The sequence below is a fragment of the Candoia aspera genome, chromosome 16, assembly GCF_035149785.1.
Source record: "Candoia aspera isolate rCanAsp1 chromosome 16, rCanAsp1.hap2, whole genome shotgun sequence".
Lineage (NCBI taxonomy): Eukaryota > Metazoa > Chordata > Lepidosauria > Squamata > Boidae > Candoia > Candoia aspera.
The window spans coordinates 8,864,989-8,881,129 of NC_086168.1; the positions used below are offsets into that span (position 1 = coordinate 8,864,989).

Genomic DNA, 16,141 nt, shown 5'->3' on the forward strand with positions numbered 1-16,141 from the left:
ACATCTGCCTCGCTGACCCTTTTATAACATTGTTGTGAAGTACCATAACTAGAGGCAAGTCTTGTATTTATGAACGACTGAAACCAGGGAAGGATGTGACCGGAAGAGTTTTGAAGTTTCGGAATTGACCTGTGCCGGGTGCCTTTGTAAACCCCCTGCTTGCTTAGGAGAAGATAATTATTTATTTATTTTCGTTGAAACCAACCCTTTGTTGCCATTAGGGGGAGCTTTTGTGATCTTCCAAGACACACACACACACACACACACACACACGTGTGTGTGTGTGTGTGTGTGTTGTGTACATATACCTATATACAACACACGCACCCCCAGATATACACATACATGCCCTTCAACTCAAAACATCCCAGCTCAGGCACAGATGTCCTAAAGATCTAATGGTCATTGCATGTACCTGTGGGTTTATAATTTTGTGGGAGGAAGACAGAAAACAGGGTAAGAAACCCTGCATTGTAAACTGAGACAAATTTGCTGTTTTAAAAGAGAGGGAAGGAAGGAGGGAGGGAGAGAGAGAATGGTTTTCAATATTTTTTTTTTAATTTAAAAATTCAGCCTTGCTCAATTTCTGCTTAGTGTTTTTCAAATTAAAAACTTACAAATTAAATCAAGAATCCTCTCTCCCTCCCCCCCTCCCCCCCTCCCCCCACCCACCCTCCATTTGCCTGAGCAGCATAGTCCAAAAGGCAGTATTTCCTCCCAACTCCCTGGTTTGGCTCATCTTTCTCCAGTTTTCCAATGGACAATTGAAGTGTGCTTGCTCCCGGATGATCTGATGGGAACCTTGGATTTGAAATAATGGATTAGCTACAGTGAAGGGGCATCCGCCTCCAAAAAATAAAGGGGGGGGACTCAGACTGACAATTGCATAACTTTGGAGGAAAGAAGAAAATTTAACACAGAGGGAGGCAGAAGAGAAGGAAAGAAAGAGAAAGCTTTTTTTTTTTAATGTATATATGAGCATCAAGTTTCAAGACTCTTTAGGGGTTGTGGGAAAAAATAAAAAATAAAAAGCGGGACCGTGCTAGCAGGGGGGGGGGGTTCCCGACAAAGTGGGGGCAATTCTTGGGGCCAAAAGGCAGGAGGGTCAGGAATACGTGCTTTGGTGGGATCTCAAATGCGGGGGGAGTGGGAGGGAGGTTTTTCTTGAATTTGAATTTCCCTCAGAATTTCCCTTTGGGCCAAAGGCTCTAATCTGGCTCTTCTGTTTCTGCCCCCATCCCCTCCGCTTTCTCCAAAGTGATGGATTAGTCACTATTCTTTGCTGGGTGGGTATCTTTTTTTGGCGGGGGGGGGGGAGAGACATCTCTCGCCTGAGGTGCACCCCCCCCAGAACCCAAGTCGATTAGCAGTTTCTTGTTTACTCATCATCTTGACTGCCCCCCCTTCTCTTTCTTTCATTTAAGTGGAAAAGAAAGGAGGGGAGCGATAAAGGTGGTGGGGAGGGAGGCCGAGAGAGAGAGAGAGAGAGAGAGAGAGAGATAAAATAAATTAAATGGATCGGAGCATCTCGTGCGCGTTCGGACTCTCTTAGTAGCTGTTTTTTTTTTAAGGGGGAAGAAAAAGGGGGGAGAGAAAGAGAGGCGGTTAAATTTCATTTTATTTTGAGAAGGGTGGGTGAAAAAGAAATCTCTGAGCGGGGGGGGGGGGACAGACGCGGCTGTGGTGGTGGGGGGGGGAGAGAAAGAGGGAGAAAGCAAGTGAGAAGGGTTATAAAAAGCGCAAGTCGCCAAGAAGGGCGAAGAAGAGAAGTCCAAGCGAGCAAAGCCGCGAGGAGGAGCTCACAATTGCCAGCCCGGGCAGCCTTGCGAGAGAGCCGGGGGGAAAAAAAACGCGCGGCGATGCGGCGCTGGTCTCTGCTGCTCTTGCCTCTCGCGTTTGTGTGCGCGGCGGCGGCGGCGGCGGCGGCGGCAGCCCACGCCGGTGGCGGCGCCGAATGCGGGCTGGACGAGCGCTCGCGGCGGGCGCGGCGGGCGACTCGGCGGCAGCAGCAGCAGCAGCAGCCGCCGCCGCCGCCGCAGGCGCTTCTCTGGCGCTACCCCGCGCCAGGCACCTGCGCCACCAGGTTAGCCCGGGGTAGGCGCTCTTCTGCGGCGGGCGGGCCGGAGGCACCGCGCGTCCCCCGGCGCAGGAGGCGAGCGCAGGAAGAGGCGGCCGCGGCCGCGGGGCCGAGCGAGGGCGACCGGCCGCTGGCCCCGAGCAGGGCGTTCTATTTCCGCGGCCAGGGCGACCAGCTGCGCCTGAAGGCGGAGCTGGAGATACCCCGGGATGCCTTCACGGTCCAAGCATGGCTGCGGCCCGAGGGGGGGCAGAAGGCGCCGGCTGTGATCGCAGGTAAGCCGGGAAGAGGGGAGGGGAAGGAAGAGGCGCGGGTTCCCATTGGGCGCAGCCCGGGCTTGGCGGGCGCAGGGTTGGGGGTTCGACCCGCGCCTGGGGACTCCTCGGTTGTGGGAAAGACGCAGAGGGTCTGGAGTGGGGTGGCTGTGGGGGAGTGGAGGCGGGTGGCGTTTTGTAACAACAACAACAACAACAACAACAGAGCCACGTGCTGCTGTGCTCGTCGTACACACGCCCGGGCTTTCTGTTTTTGTGAATGGGGGGAAAGGAGATTGGCCAAGGCGAACCCGCGAACGCTCGCTAGCTCGCTCGCGCGGCGTGACCCGGAGCACGGGCTCCCTCCGCTCCGCCGAGCCTGCCCCCGTGCCCCCCAGCCAGGGCCGCAACTAGGGTCTGTGTCACCCGGGGCAAACATGGATTCCGCACCCATTTTGGCGCCCCCCACCGCGCTCATTTTGGTGCCCCACCAGCGCGGCGCCCGGGGCACATGCCCCGGTTGCCCCCCCCCTCCCCCAGTTGCGGCCCTGCCCCCAGCGCCCGCGTCGGGAGCGAGTGTGCTGAACAGATGCGGCTCGCTCCTTCCTGAGTTGTGGCCGCCGTTGCTCTTCGACGCTGCAAGTCCGGGAGTTTCCAGCTAGTGCCTGCAGCTGCGGACGGCGCTAGGCTCGGAAGCGCGCCTGAACTGGGCGAAGGAGGGTTGGGGAAAATAAATCGGGAGCGAAGCCGTCCTCAATAGTGGAAAGGGGGAGGGGGGAAGAAGCAGAGGAGTCCCTTTCGGGACACACGCCTTCTGCGCAGGACCGTCAGGCTGAGGCTTGAGGATCCCTGCGTTCCTTGGGGACCCCGTTTTCAAGGACACGGATCGGCCTTTGGGCACGTCTGCATGCACTCGGGAGTTAGCGCCGGAGAACCGCGTGAGGTTGGCTCCTGCGTCAAATGACACACAAGACCGCGCGCGCCTCTTTCCCGGGAGGGGAAAACCTCGTTTTTCACCAGCGGCTTTATTAGTGTCAAGTTAAGTTTGGGAGAGCCGCCCGTCCCCTCCCCTCCCCTCCCCTCCCCTCCCCGCGAATTCCTAAGCGGGACGGGTGGGGGACCTAAAAGCGAGAGTATTGGGGAAAGTAGCTTTTTTTATTACTGTTACTGGCTTATGAGAAGGCTGTTTGGGAGGGAGCGGGGACGGACGATCTCCTTAAAGATTTCGCTTGGGGTGGCCCGCGTTCCGTCTGGCGCTGTTCAGCAATTTGCAAAGGTTTCGCTCCAGCACCGTGTTCCTTCTCTGGGCGCGCGGCTTTGTCAAATTCCTTGCAATTACGGTTAACCTTTGCGAGCGGCTCTTTAAAGGTGCGGGGCGAAACGCGTTTACTCAGAAGTCAATCCGGGTTGCTATGAGGGAGCTAGTGCCCAAACAAAATCTCGCTTGGCAAGGTTCAAATAAACCAAGTCATTACTGGTGTTATTATCCCCGCCAATCGTCGCTTCTGTTGTCGGCATTGGCTCCCCCCCTTCACTCCCCCACCCCCATTGTCACCGTCCTCTCTAGGGCAGGCTGAGGAAGATGGGAGCTGTGCTGCCTCTTGGAGAACACCTTTTGAGGTGCAAGGAGTTGCCCGGCCCCGCTGTGTGTAGGGATTTAAACATAAACATATGCAGACAGTTTTCAGCATTTTTGAGATTCCTTCCAATTTAGCAACTGTAAGTCTCTTGTTGCATGGAGAAAACTTTTGTTTGCTTCTAACAAGCCCTCTCATTCTGGTAGTTGGATTGTTAAAAGTGCAAACTTGAGCTCTAAAGACTTTTTGATTTAAAAAAAAAAGGGGGGGGGGTCTGAGGCATCTGAAGTGCACCCAGGTTTGGATCCTGTTTTACTCGCCCTCTGGGGAAGACTGCGTGAGTGTGCTGGCATCGCACTGAAGGATTGTCCTGAGCCTGAAAGTGGAAGAATGTTGTTGGGTTGCTGAAGCTGGCAAAAGTTCCCTCTCTGTGTCCTTCGGTATCTCTATACTAACCCTGCAGAGTTGGGTCAGACTGTTGGTGAAGTTCAGGTGGGATAGTCTTGCTTCTGACAATTCAGGGGAGGTCTAACTTTTATTTTTTTTCCTCCAGAGGCCTGCTGTAATTAGGGGGAGCACCCACCCATCTCTGAAGAAACTTGGGTTCAAATTTTGCTAGGGCCACCAAGATTTTGGCCCTTGCCAAACTCAACCCTCTTGCCCCTTCCTCCTGCCCCATCCATGCATTGATTCTTTTAAAACTCTCCTCTGCCCTTCCTGGCTGATCCAAGGATGGACCGATAACCTACAGCCATCCAGGCTTCAGAACTCATCTATACATTGGGAATGCCGTTATTCATGGGGGTTGCTGTGGAAATCCCTCCAGGCCCATGGGAATGCCAACCCCATCATGCCACGATTGCACTGGTGGGGGATGATGGGAGTTGTGACCACCAACTGCTTTTTTTTGCGGTGGGGGGTGTTGCTGGTTTGAAGGGACATAGAGCAAAATGTGGCCACAGCAACAGCTGTTTTCCTCTCTTCCCTTCCCTGTTATTGATTGATTGATTGATTGATTGATTGACATCTGTTGGCCACCCAACTCCAGTAGACTCTAGTTGCTTTGCATCCCCCCACCCCAAGAGACACACAATGACTGGACTGGTTTGCTTGCTGGGTGAGTCCTTATCTCAATGTGTCCGATGGCTGACCTGCAGGATCCCCCCCCCCTCCCCAGCATAGGAAGCAGCAAAAGCAACATAAACAAAGGGGCTTCCTGACTGCTCCCCAGCAATGGCCATCCTTTTACTTTGGGGGCACCGAGTCTCCCTTTCTATACCGCCTGCGTTTAGGAGAACAAATGGACATTCCCCAGGAGTTAGGATCCTGTCCTCCTTTCTCTCCTGACCCCAAGGCTGAAAGAGGCATTGCTGAACGAAGGGGTGGTGTCAAAAGCCTTATCTTCTCCCAGCCCCTGGCTCGGATGGGTCCCTAGGATCGGCCTCTGCCTTTGTTTAGCCCCTTGAAAGTTAAGTGTCTCCCTCTCTTCCTCTCCCTGTTCTTGCAGGGAGGGAGAAAATTGACTCCAAGCCAGGTTTGGCTGGATGTAGAAACTTCTGGACTCCTGCCAAGGAGCAAGTCTCTTAAAGTAGCCCTTGCCAAAAGGGATGGCTCCCCCTCCTCATTCAGATCAGCAGCTGCAAGCAAATGGAGAACTTGCCGCCCTTCCTAAGGGGCTGGTGAGCATTTGGGATGCCCAAGCTGGGTGGCAGAGGTTCTAAGGGGGATCTGCTTGCTGCAAAGCCAGAGTCCCGAGACCAAGCAGCTGGTCTCCTCTGGCAAGGTCACAGCAGTTGATTCCTACTATCTGTGAGCCGGGTTGGGAAAGTCTCTGGAAACTGCTTCCAATTAGAGAAGGCTTTATCAGATGGTTCAATCGTCTGACTCAGGGTGACATAGTTACTTTTCTTCCTGTGACCTGAGTTATGACAACCCACTTTCAGAAAGCAGTAAAACACAGCAAACACACACACACACACACACACCAAGTTAGATGTCTCTCTTTCAGTTTATTTCTTGATTTATACCATCTACATAAGGGATGCTCCCTGCTCTTCATCTAACCACCTTCCTCCATGGCTTGCAAATTTGGGTCCTTAGATGGCTTCAATCTAACAGAAGCAAGACTCAAGAAAAAAGGAGAAGGAGGGAGGAGGAAAAATAAGAGCCATGAGGATGGATGTAGGTTTTTTAGTTAATTGATTTGTCTAGGGTTTCTCTATGCCCCCATGTTTCACCCACAGTCCCCCCCCCCGCCTCCCGAATGGTTTACAAAAGATTTTGCTGCCCTAGGCTTTTGCATCTAAAAAAGATGATGCCAAAGGAAAGGTATTAAGGAGAAAGAGGAAGGACAAGGACAGTGATGAAAGTGGCTTCTCTGAGATTTCTCCTGTGTCTCTGCAATGAAAGGATATCAGATGCGCACCAAATTTATGACTGCCATTGGTGCTTAAGTGCCATCAGCAAAGGTATCCAGTGGGCTTTCTTGAGAAAGGAAATAACATCTATCTTTACCTTCTTACCCAGAATAACCACTTACATGCCACCCTCCCCCCAAGGAAATGTATCCCTCTTCTTTTCGCCCACCCAAAGTGCACCAATTTGCTCCATTTTCGGATATGCTATTTCATGCCAGTCTGGAGATGCAATTAGAAACAACTATCCTTTACATAGAAATATATTTCAGCCTTACAGAGGGAATACTGTGAGTGGGCAGCTTAGGCTGCGATGCGAGGACCCTTGTCCTGGGCTTGTAAATGTTGGGTCTGTCCTGTCTTTTAATCAAGCAGGTCTCTTCCAACATAGGGCCCCGATTCTCTTGGAGAAGTGCAACATTAAGGCTGAGCTGCAATCTCATGGGGACAAATAACCTCTCTGCATTACTTAGAGGAGACTGTACCAGCATTTCTCACTCCATCTCGGAAATTATGGGCCATCCTTTCTACAAGCTGCACTGGATCTCCCCCTTGAGAGTTTCCTTCTAGCTAGCCCTCAGAATGGTAAATGCAACTCAGGATCAAGCCTCAAAGTCGTGTTCTCTAAAGGAAACAAAAATGAAACACAACAGATGAACTGAAAGATTTCCATAGTTTCCAGGTGGCAAAGGATCAAAGAGACAGTGTTCCATTCTTGGACTTTTACAAGTTTTGCTCTCTGCTGCTCTGAAATTGAAATGTCCTTACATCACCATCAGCTGCAGTGTGGAGTGTGTGTGTGTCTGCTTTTCTAAACAGTTAATTTTACAATGCTATTAAACAGGGGCCTCTTCATTGCTCTGGGTCATCCTTGTCTCCGAGGATAGGTGGCCTTTGCTGCAAGGGGCTGCCAATTTTCACACGGCCTCTGAGCACAGCTATTTTGGAACTTCATTGACTTTGGGCAATATCAGCTGCTGTCACTAGTAAAGCCAAGCAGCGGGTGAAGGGAGGGCTGGACACCTGGGTGAGTTAGGGCATGCTGTTTCAGCAGCTCAGGTCAGACTTGGCCCCCAAAGTTTCACTTTCAGTGCCTGGGTTCCTGCAGTATCCTGAACAAGGTGAGTTAAAGGCCCAGTGGTTGTGGTCAGAGAACATACTAAACTTGACCAGGGTTAATCTTGGTTAGGGCTGATGCTGCTTCCTCCTCTTTGTCTTAGCATGCAGTGTAAAGGAAAGCTTTCCTTACTGAATTAGGAACCAAGGCACTATGTAAGCCAAGAGAATGGGCTAATTCTTAATAATTAATAATTAATTAAATAATTAATAATTGGAGCCAGTTTGGTCTAGTGGTTATTTATTTATTTATTTATTTATTTATTCAAACTTCTATTACCACCCATCTCCCCCAAGAAAGGGGGACTCTGGGTGGTTAAGGTTAAGGCAACGGGCTAGAAACCAGGAGGCTGTGAGTTCTAGTCCTGCCTTAGACATGAGGGCTGGTTGGCTGACCTTGGGCCAGTCCTTCTCTCTCAGCCCAACTCACCTCACAGGGTTGTTGTTGTGGGAAAAATAGGAGGAAGCAGTATTAGATAAAGGCGGGATAGAAAATAAATAAAATAAAATAATTCACTAACCAGATTTGTTGCTAGCTGTTGCCTAGTTGATGGGATGCTAGTTGCTAGCTCATGGGATTTGTTTCTAGCTGCAAATTTCTCGAGCAAATCCCATCAGCAGTTTCTGCTCAAGCACATTTGGGTGTTCAAAAGCCCTTTTGTTTGGGAAAAATTAAGCAGATCCAGGCTTTTCAATCCTTGGCTCTTCATCTCTATATATACCCTTCTTCTAACTGGAAAGGCAGCTTCTGACTTGGTGAAACACAGCCCTTCTCATTTCAGTGGGTACCAAAACCCCAACCACCTAAAGGCAAAACAAATCCAGTTGTTTCCCACCAAACAAATGGGCAGTTTTTCACCAAACTATTTGAGCGCCCAAAAGAAGGGGAGGTGAATTCCTGAGGGCTCCCCCAGATCTGCCCTGCTTGCAGGCTCCTTCCCACCCATTCTGGACAGCTTTTAGAACCCTCTTTGAGAAGAAGTGTCTTGTGTTTTCTTAAGGTTTTATTCCCTGTGGAGAACAAGATAAAAGGTGAGGTGGTGAGGGTAGACTCCTTGGAACAGCATCCAAAACTTAAGTAAAGCTATAGTTCCTGTGCAAGAGGAAAGTGCTTTCAAAGGGCTCAGCAGCTGAATTTGGGACCTGTCAACACTCAGCATCTTGAGCTGCCTCCCTTTAGGCAGAATGATAACAGGTATGCTAGTATTTCCAAAACAGAAGAAAATGTTGCCAAATATCCCCTTCTGTCATTGTGCAGATTGATGAAGAGTTGTGGAACATAAAAGTGGAACGAGATGCTCTTTCTACTGCTCTGCAGCATCTTGGTTTCCCACCTTTGCCTCCAATCCAAAAAAAAACAAAAAAAAACAGAGAACTTCTTCCACTGGGTTGTTTTTTTTTTTTTTTCCCCCCATATCAGGACAATGGAACAGCCAGAGAGTCTGCCAAGTGATGGAGATGAGTATGTCAAATGTTTGTGACCTTGCTGTGGTAGCAGAGGCTCAAAGCACTCCCTTCAAAATTTGGAAAGAATGAGATAACAGATACAGAATCTTTTTTGTCTCAGGCAAAAGAAACTTTGGGGAACTTAAGAGGCAGACTGTAACCCAGCGTGATGGGCAGCAAGCCTTAATCTGAAGCCACATAAAATGATAAGTGATCCCCCTTCACCACTGAAATCAGAGTTGTTATCCAGCTCTAGGATGCAAATGCCTGAAGCTTTCTTTCCTTCCACATTTGCTCTTTTCCTACCTTATCATCCTATTCTATGCTCCTTCCCTTTCTATCTTTCTGTCCTTGGATCCATCTTCCCTCTCCCCCACTATCTCTCTCCTTCTTGCTTGACAAAGTTTTCATCTGTTTGCGTAGCTTGACGAAGCAAAGAGAAGGGATCTGATAACTTTGATTTTTTTGTTTCTGTCTTTTTGTTACCTTGTGCATCGAGATTAGCTCTTTGGAGAGAGGAGGCAAGGCATTCTGACATCAGGGTTTGGGAACTTGAGCCTGTCCCCCCCACCATGCCCCCCATCAGAACTGGCAGGAGCATATATCTCTGCCCTAAAGCTTTCAGAGAGGTAAGATGGATGGCCATGAAAACAGGACCAGACTTTGCCTGCAATGGAAGAGGCAGACTTTATGATGGGATCAGAAAGGATCTTCTGCTCGGTTGTTGAGGCTTTCCTCCAATGTTGATATGCCACCTGTCCCATGCATACAGTATATAATATTCATTATGCATGACAATGAACTAACTGCATAGCCTAGTCAATAGGCCATTTGTTAGAATATATAACTGATATCCCTAGTCGTCCGTTGCTGAGAGCAATGAAAATGTTTTGAGTGCATGTGTAAACTGCAACTATAGTTAAACTATAACAAAGTGTTGCTTCAGTGCCATACTGGTCTGATGAAAAATAAATGCAGCAAAACTCTCATAGATGGGGTGGGACATTCTTGTGTATTTGGGTGTGTGTGATCCCCCCCGCTTTCCACTGTATAATCCTTTGGTGTCTATAAGGGCCATCTTCCACTGTAGCTTTCCAACAATTCACATCATCCCTGGCTTCTGAAGCTTCCGGTCAATGCTAAGGGAAGTCATCTGCATGAAAGTCCTACAGGATTTTAGCGGATCTGGAAGTGGAGAAGAGTCAAGGAAGCTGCAGGATGCCAACAAAATGGGTGACATCCTATTGCCGCCATTTCTCTGTCACTCGGTAGGTTCCTTGGTTTCTAGAGGCCAGCCACTCCCAGGAGAAGATCTCAGCAAGGAATCCCCCCTCCCCAGCCAAGGTCCCTTGCTTTTTCCAGAACTGGGAGCAGAGGCAGCCAGGAAGCTGTAGAGGGATAACAGACAAAATTTTGTCCAACAGTCTTCAACCCACCCAGGATTTCTCTCTGTCATAAGGGACAGATTAAGCAGGAAGCCATGGATGAAGTTGGTCGGGATGGCTGGGTTTCATCATTCTGTCTCCAGAGATTGACCACTGGACACTTAGTGGTCAGGAAGTTGGCCTGTTTGGTGGAACATCTTAGCCCCCCCCCCCCCATTTTTTCCCACCTACTGTGCCTTGCTACTCTAGATGCTTGCTCTGTTTGCATCTAGTCTAATGGCTGAAGAATCTCCTCGGAGAGAGGTCCTCTCGGTTCAAGTCTTCTCAAAAGCCTCTGATGGGCAGTTGTGCAACAGCCTAGCCTCTGGGCTCTTTGGTGTGTGTCCCCTGCCCAGAGCTGTTCATCATGAAAAGTCATGGAAAAGGAACAACAAGCACACTGACCTATAGTAAAATAATTTTGGCCTTCAGAGGTGAATTTCCATCATATAAAAGACCTTCCATGGAGCATTTTTGGGTGGTGCACAGCATCCTTTAACATAGCCTGAGCCCCAAGTTCTGCTTTCAATTATTCTGGATGTTTAAGGAGGGGTAGGACGAAGGTGAACTGCATCTCCCTGGAGCGCGTGTGCAAGCAGAAAGAGGGAGCAGAAACCCGTGTGAGATTTACAGCTGTTGCTGGGAAAAACCGAGCCTGTGCGGGGGAGACCCCTTGTCAGTTAGGGTAAGACCTTTGTGGTGTTGTAAATGATTATTTAAATTGGGTGTGTTGCACGCTCAGCAGCTGCCAGCAGGAAGTCCTTCTCCAGAGATAACTTGTATGGATTTTTTATCTATCCTGCACTTCTTGGATTCCCATTTGCCTTGTTAAAAATCAGGCTGTGGACAAGTTCCCTGGCGTTCCTGGCTAAGAAGCCTGCACGTGAAGTTTGGATTCCCAGTGTAGGCAGCTCACCTCCTTCGAAATAAAATAAGGTCAAAATGGGATTGCTCTCCTGTTTTCAATTGCAGGGTGGAGAGATGGTCCCATCTCCTGGTTCACAAACAGCCCAATCCTCCCCGAAGTTGAAAGGGGAAGAGGCAAGTTGTGGACCTCTCAAGGCAATCATATATTCTCTTGCTTGCTGAAAAGCTGGGCTGTTGCAGAGTTTTACAGGCTCATCTTCTTACAGGAATCTCCTTGACAGAGAAGGTGGCTGGCTGCCCGCCCATCCATGGAAGCATCTCTCTGGTGTGAACTCACTTTCTTTCTCCCCCTTCCCATCACATGGAAAATGATTTTTATAACCACCTGCAGGATTTTTTTTTTAAATGCTGCCCATTTCAACCAGGCAACCTGCCGCCCCAACGGCAGTTTAAAAACAAGTTGAAATTCCACAAGGCGGGCCCGTTTTGCTCTGACATCTCCCTTTCATCCCTCACCCCTTTCTGAGCCTTTGCAAAAGTCCCTCTCAGGTTTTGCATTTCTTGGGGATTCTTTCTGAAGAAGTTTGATGGAAGTGCTTACTAATGGTGGAGTTTTCTGAGCATAGTTTCTGAGCATAGTTCTTTCCTTTCTCCCCCCCCCCCCCATATGTTCTTTGAAATTAAATTTCATTCTTTGGCTGCATCTATGCCACATAGACAACTAATTCTGTATTAACCCATTTTCAAAGCTTATGCATTGCACTGAACATGAACTAATGAGTGGTTAGATCTGCACAATGTGCCAACCCACCCACCCCACGTACAAACTGAGGTTACTGCTAACCAAGCCAAGCACATCCTGTGAGTTTAACTGCTCAATCTTGTTAATTGAGTTGTGTGAAAACAGCCTTTGTCTCCCGCTGATTAAAGCATAGAATGTGGAAAAGTTCTCAGAGGTCATCCAGACCAACCTCTCACAGTTTCTCAGGGCAGGCTACTCTTCCATCAAACAGCTCCTGCTGTCAGGGTAGTTGCAATACATAGCATCCATCAGTCACCCAGCAATTTTCATACATGATTTTTCTCCTTACTTTCCCCAGCAAAGAAGGGATGAATGGAGGGGAGGGGGGGAAAAGCAAATTTAGCTGTTTAGTGCCTGGCCCATTTTCATGGCTGAATGGGGATTTGATTCTTTGTTCCCTTAGTTAGCTGCCTTCCTAATAACTTGCTTGTTTTGTCCTACAGCGTATACACAAATAACACAGGCACACTTTACTTACTGGAGACACCTTCCCGTTTTGTTTTCTAAGAATGCTTTTATGTCCACTGGGGGCGCAGAGGCATTCTTGTCATGGTAATGCTGGAGGCTGGCAGAGGCATGAAGGAGAGGCATCTGTGAGTACATTGGTGTCTACTCTTGACACCTCACCAGCCCCTGCTGCAAAGTAGCACATAGAATTGTAGAGCTGGAAGGGACCACAAGGGTCATCTAGTCCAGCTCTCTGTAATGTGTAGGAAAGCCAATTAAATCTTCCACAAAAGTGACCTTTCTGATCTTTTCCTCTTCCAGCTAGATTTCATTAAATATAAGGAAAAAACGTCCTGATGTTACAATCTGTCCAATAGTGGAACAACCTACCTATGTAATGAAATCTAGCTAGTTGCAATTTATACCTGTTATTTCTGGTCCTTGTTTCTGTGGTCATGGAAAATAGCTCTTTTCCTTGTTCTCTGTAGCTTCCCCTTATATACCTGAAGATGGCTATGATGTCTCTTCCAAGTCTTATACACGTATTGCATACATTCACGCAATATGCTCAATTAAGGTTAAGGGAACACAGCAATGTGTGCAAATATCATATGATGCTCAAGCTAACAAATCCTGTTAAGGCTTTTGGCCAGGCTTGAATTACCCAGCAGGCTAATGCAACCCATGGCTGATGAGATGGATTGATTATGTTCTTGACTCCTAGCGGCCACAGAGAAAGATCTTCTCCAGGAAATACAATAACTGCATTCCCACAATGCACAAAGCCACAAACTGCACTGCACTTTTATCTAGGTGAGGATCCTGTATGAATTCAGTCATACATTCTCAACAGGAGTTGATGGTATTCTTCTTCCCTAACACATTCCCTCCCTCCTCTCTCTCTCTCCCCACCTCCCCCCCCCCAGTCATCCACTGGGAGTAAGGTAAAGGTAAAGGTTTCCCTTGACGTAAAGTCCAGTCGTGTCCGACTCTAGGGGGCGGTGCTCATCTCCGTTTCAAAGCCGAAGAGCCGGCGTTTGTCCAAAGACACTTCCTCCGTGGTCATGTGGCCGGCATGACGACACGGAACGCCGTTACCTGCCCGCCGAAGCGGTACCTATTGATCTACTCACATTTGCATGTTTTCGAACTGCTAGGTGAGCAGGAGCTGGGACGAGCAACGGGAGCTCACCCCACCACGCGGATTCGAACCGCCGACCTTCCAATCGACAGCTCAGCGGTTTAACCCGCAGCGCCACCGCGTCCCTTTTTCCACTGGGAGTAAATTCCATAAATATGAACCTTTCTCCAACTCCCAATTCCTGATAAATTGGGAGATTCAGATCAGAGATAACCCTAAAATGGATTGCAACAGCCAGTTGGCAACTCCTAAAAGACGTCAGGCAGCCAGTGGGATGCTCTTTTATGGCCAAGTAGGGAAACAAATTTGTTTTGCAGTGGTAACATTGATCTGGTTTATCTGCTGTGAAGTGCAAAGGTGGGACAGGATGGGTTGACTCTTGAGCGAGCACTTCCATTGACACATGGTGTCCTTCCATGCCCAACACAAGTAATGGCAGAGGGAGACGTATCAGCCTCCAACCTATAAGGGCGGACTTGGGATTGGAGAAATGGTACCTTGGTAGTGGGACCTCAGGAAGGACTTTGCTTGAAGCCACGGACAATCAAAGCACTTGGATGAAGTAATAGCTAAGGCATGGGACAGGGAACAGGGAGAACCAGTTCACAGCTCCATTGACCATAATATTCACTCAATGGCAAGGGGTAGCTATTCTCCCTTAGGTTGGTTGTTGTAGGAATAAATGAAGGAGCCATGTGCATGAAAGATGAAATGTGTAGTATTTATTTATTAGTCAATTTTACATAGCTGCCCCCCATCTCATGGGAATTGACTCTGGGTAGCATCATCAATGCATGGGAGATTAGAGTTTGCAACTTCATGGACTGATGATGCTATTTAGCCTGATATGGAAACATCAGCAAGAATGCAGTCAGCCAGTGAACACCCAGAACCCAGCAGTTCAACCCTGTGAGACAAATATTCTCTACTCTTAGGGCAAGTATGAATTCAAATTATTTAAGTAGCTTCTGGTTCAATGTGTTGTGCAAGCTGAGAAAACTGGTGGCTCTTGATGTGAAGTTGAAACCCAGAAGTTGAAATCCCTCAAAAGGACTTGAGTTCTTTCCTCATTCTCCAGCCCAGTAGGCAAAGGACTGGTCACTTACTCCATCAGTTGAAGCAGTAGTGTCATGGAGTCCTCGCTGAAAAACTTTGCTGAAAAAGCAAGGTGTCCCAGCATGTGTTTTTGCATGCTGAAAATCTTAATTTCAGTCTTGGGTTCAAGGTAGTGCTGAGAACAAACCATCCTGGACTTAATGTATGGCAACTTTGTATTTTCAGAGATATGTACTGTATTTTATGCAATGTAGCATAGTGGGAATAGTGTCAAGGATTGTAGCTTTGTTGCTATAGGGTGTACAATGGCTGTTTCTAGCCAAACAATAGAAAATATGTATGTAACCTTCCTTCCTTCCATCCATTTCCCCTTCCCCTTCCCCTTCCCCTTCCCCTTCCCCTTCCCCTTCCCCTTCCCCTTCCCCTTCCCCTTTCTTCCTTCCTTCCATCCATTTCCCCTTCCCCTTCCCCTTGCCCTTGCCCTTGCCCTTTCTTCCTTCCTTCCTTCCTTCCATCCATTTCCCCTTCCCCTTCCCCTTCCCCTTCCCCCTTCCTTCCTTCCTTCCATCCATTTCCCCTTCCCCTTCCCCTTCCCCTTCCCCTTCCCCTTCCCCTTCCCCTTCCCCTTCCCCTTCCCCTTCCCCTTCCCCTTTCTTCCTTCCTTCCATCCATTTCCCCTTCCCCTTCCCCTTGCCCTTGCCCTTGCCCTTTCTTCCTTCCTTCCTTCCTTCCATCCATTTCCCCTTCCCCTTCCCCTTCCCCTTCCCCCTTCCTTCCTTCCTTCCTTCCTTCCTTCCTTCCTTCCTTCCTTCCTTCCTTCCTTCCTTCCTTCCCTGATTTTCTTCTCATGTGAGTTTTCAGACATGACCTTTTCAAAATTACATTTTTTGCAGTTTCTTGAGTAAATTGGCCATTGCTCCAAATATCACCTTTCCCTTCTTGACTTTTTTTTCCCTGCAAGATTGGTTTATTTCTTCATTCAATTTAAATAGATTTTCTGGATATGAATGGCCCTTATTAAATGAAGTTCTTTCAGCCCCTTTTCTGCCATTTTTTTTTTTTTTTGCATTTGTAATACTGTTGTATTAAAATGTATCTTGTGCTTTTCTAAACTATCTTTTATTGGGGAACCAACTGATCTGATGGATGGGACCATGATAATCTGTATACAAATGGAAGTGGTTTGCAGATGGAGATAAGGAGGAAGGAGGAACAGTAGCAAGAAGGCTGATAGGACAGTAGTCGGTATGGAAACTCAAGGGCATTCACTGGTCTGTATTACTGGACTGAACAAATTTTAGTTCTCCCACCTGGCTTCATATTTCTTCCTTCATTTATTTGTTTTTCTTTCTCTCCCTCTTTTTTCCATCTATCCATCTATGGGAAAGGAAAAACAAAAGCATGTAGTGTATCCTTTAAGCCTTCTAGTTGGGTGGAAATGTGTAGATCCATAAAAGCTCTGGCCAATTTACTATCCCTACTAGTAAGACAGCGTTCTTACAGATTTTAGGAATAAACTA

General features: G+C 48.3%; 1 protein-coding gene across 1 annotated transcript in view; it reads left to right on the plus strand.

Annotated features, from left to right (window-relative positions):
- The first annotated feature begins 1,859 nt into the window (after positions 1 to 1,859).
- The window catches only part of PAPPA (pappalysin 1), a 118,565-nt gene continuing 104,283 nt past the window's right edge, over positions 1,860 to 16,141 (plus strand). Inside the window, exon 1 of the mRNA XM_063316193.1 lies at positions 1,860 to 2,352. Within this exon, the coding sequence (XP_063172263.1) occupies positions 1,860 to 2,352 (493 nt within the window). The remainder of the gene's footprint in view (positions 2,353 to 16,141) is intronic.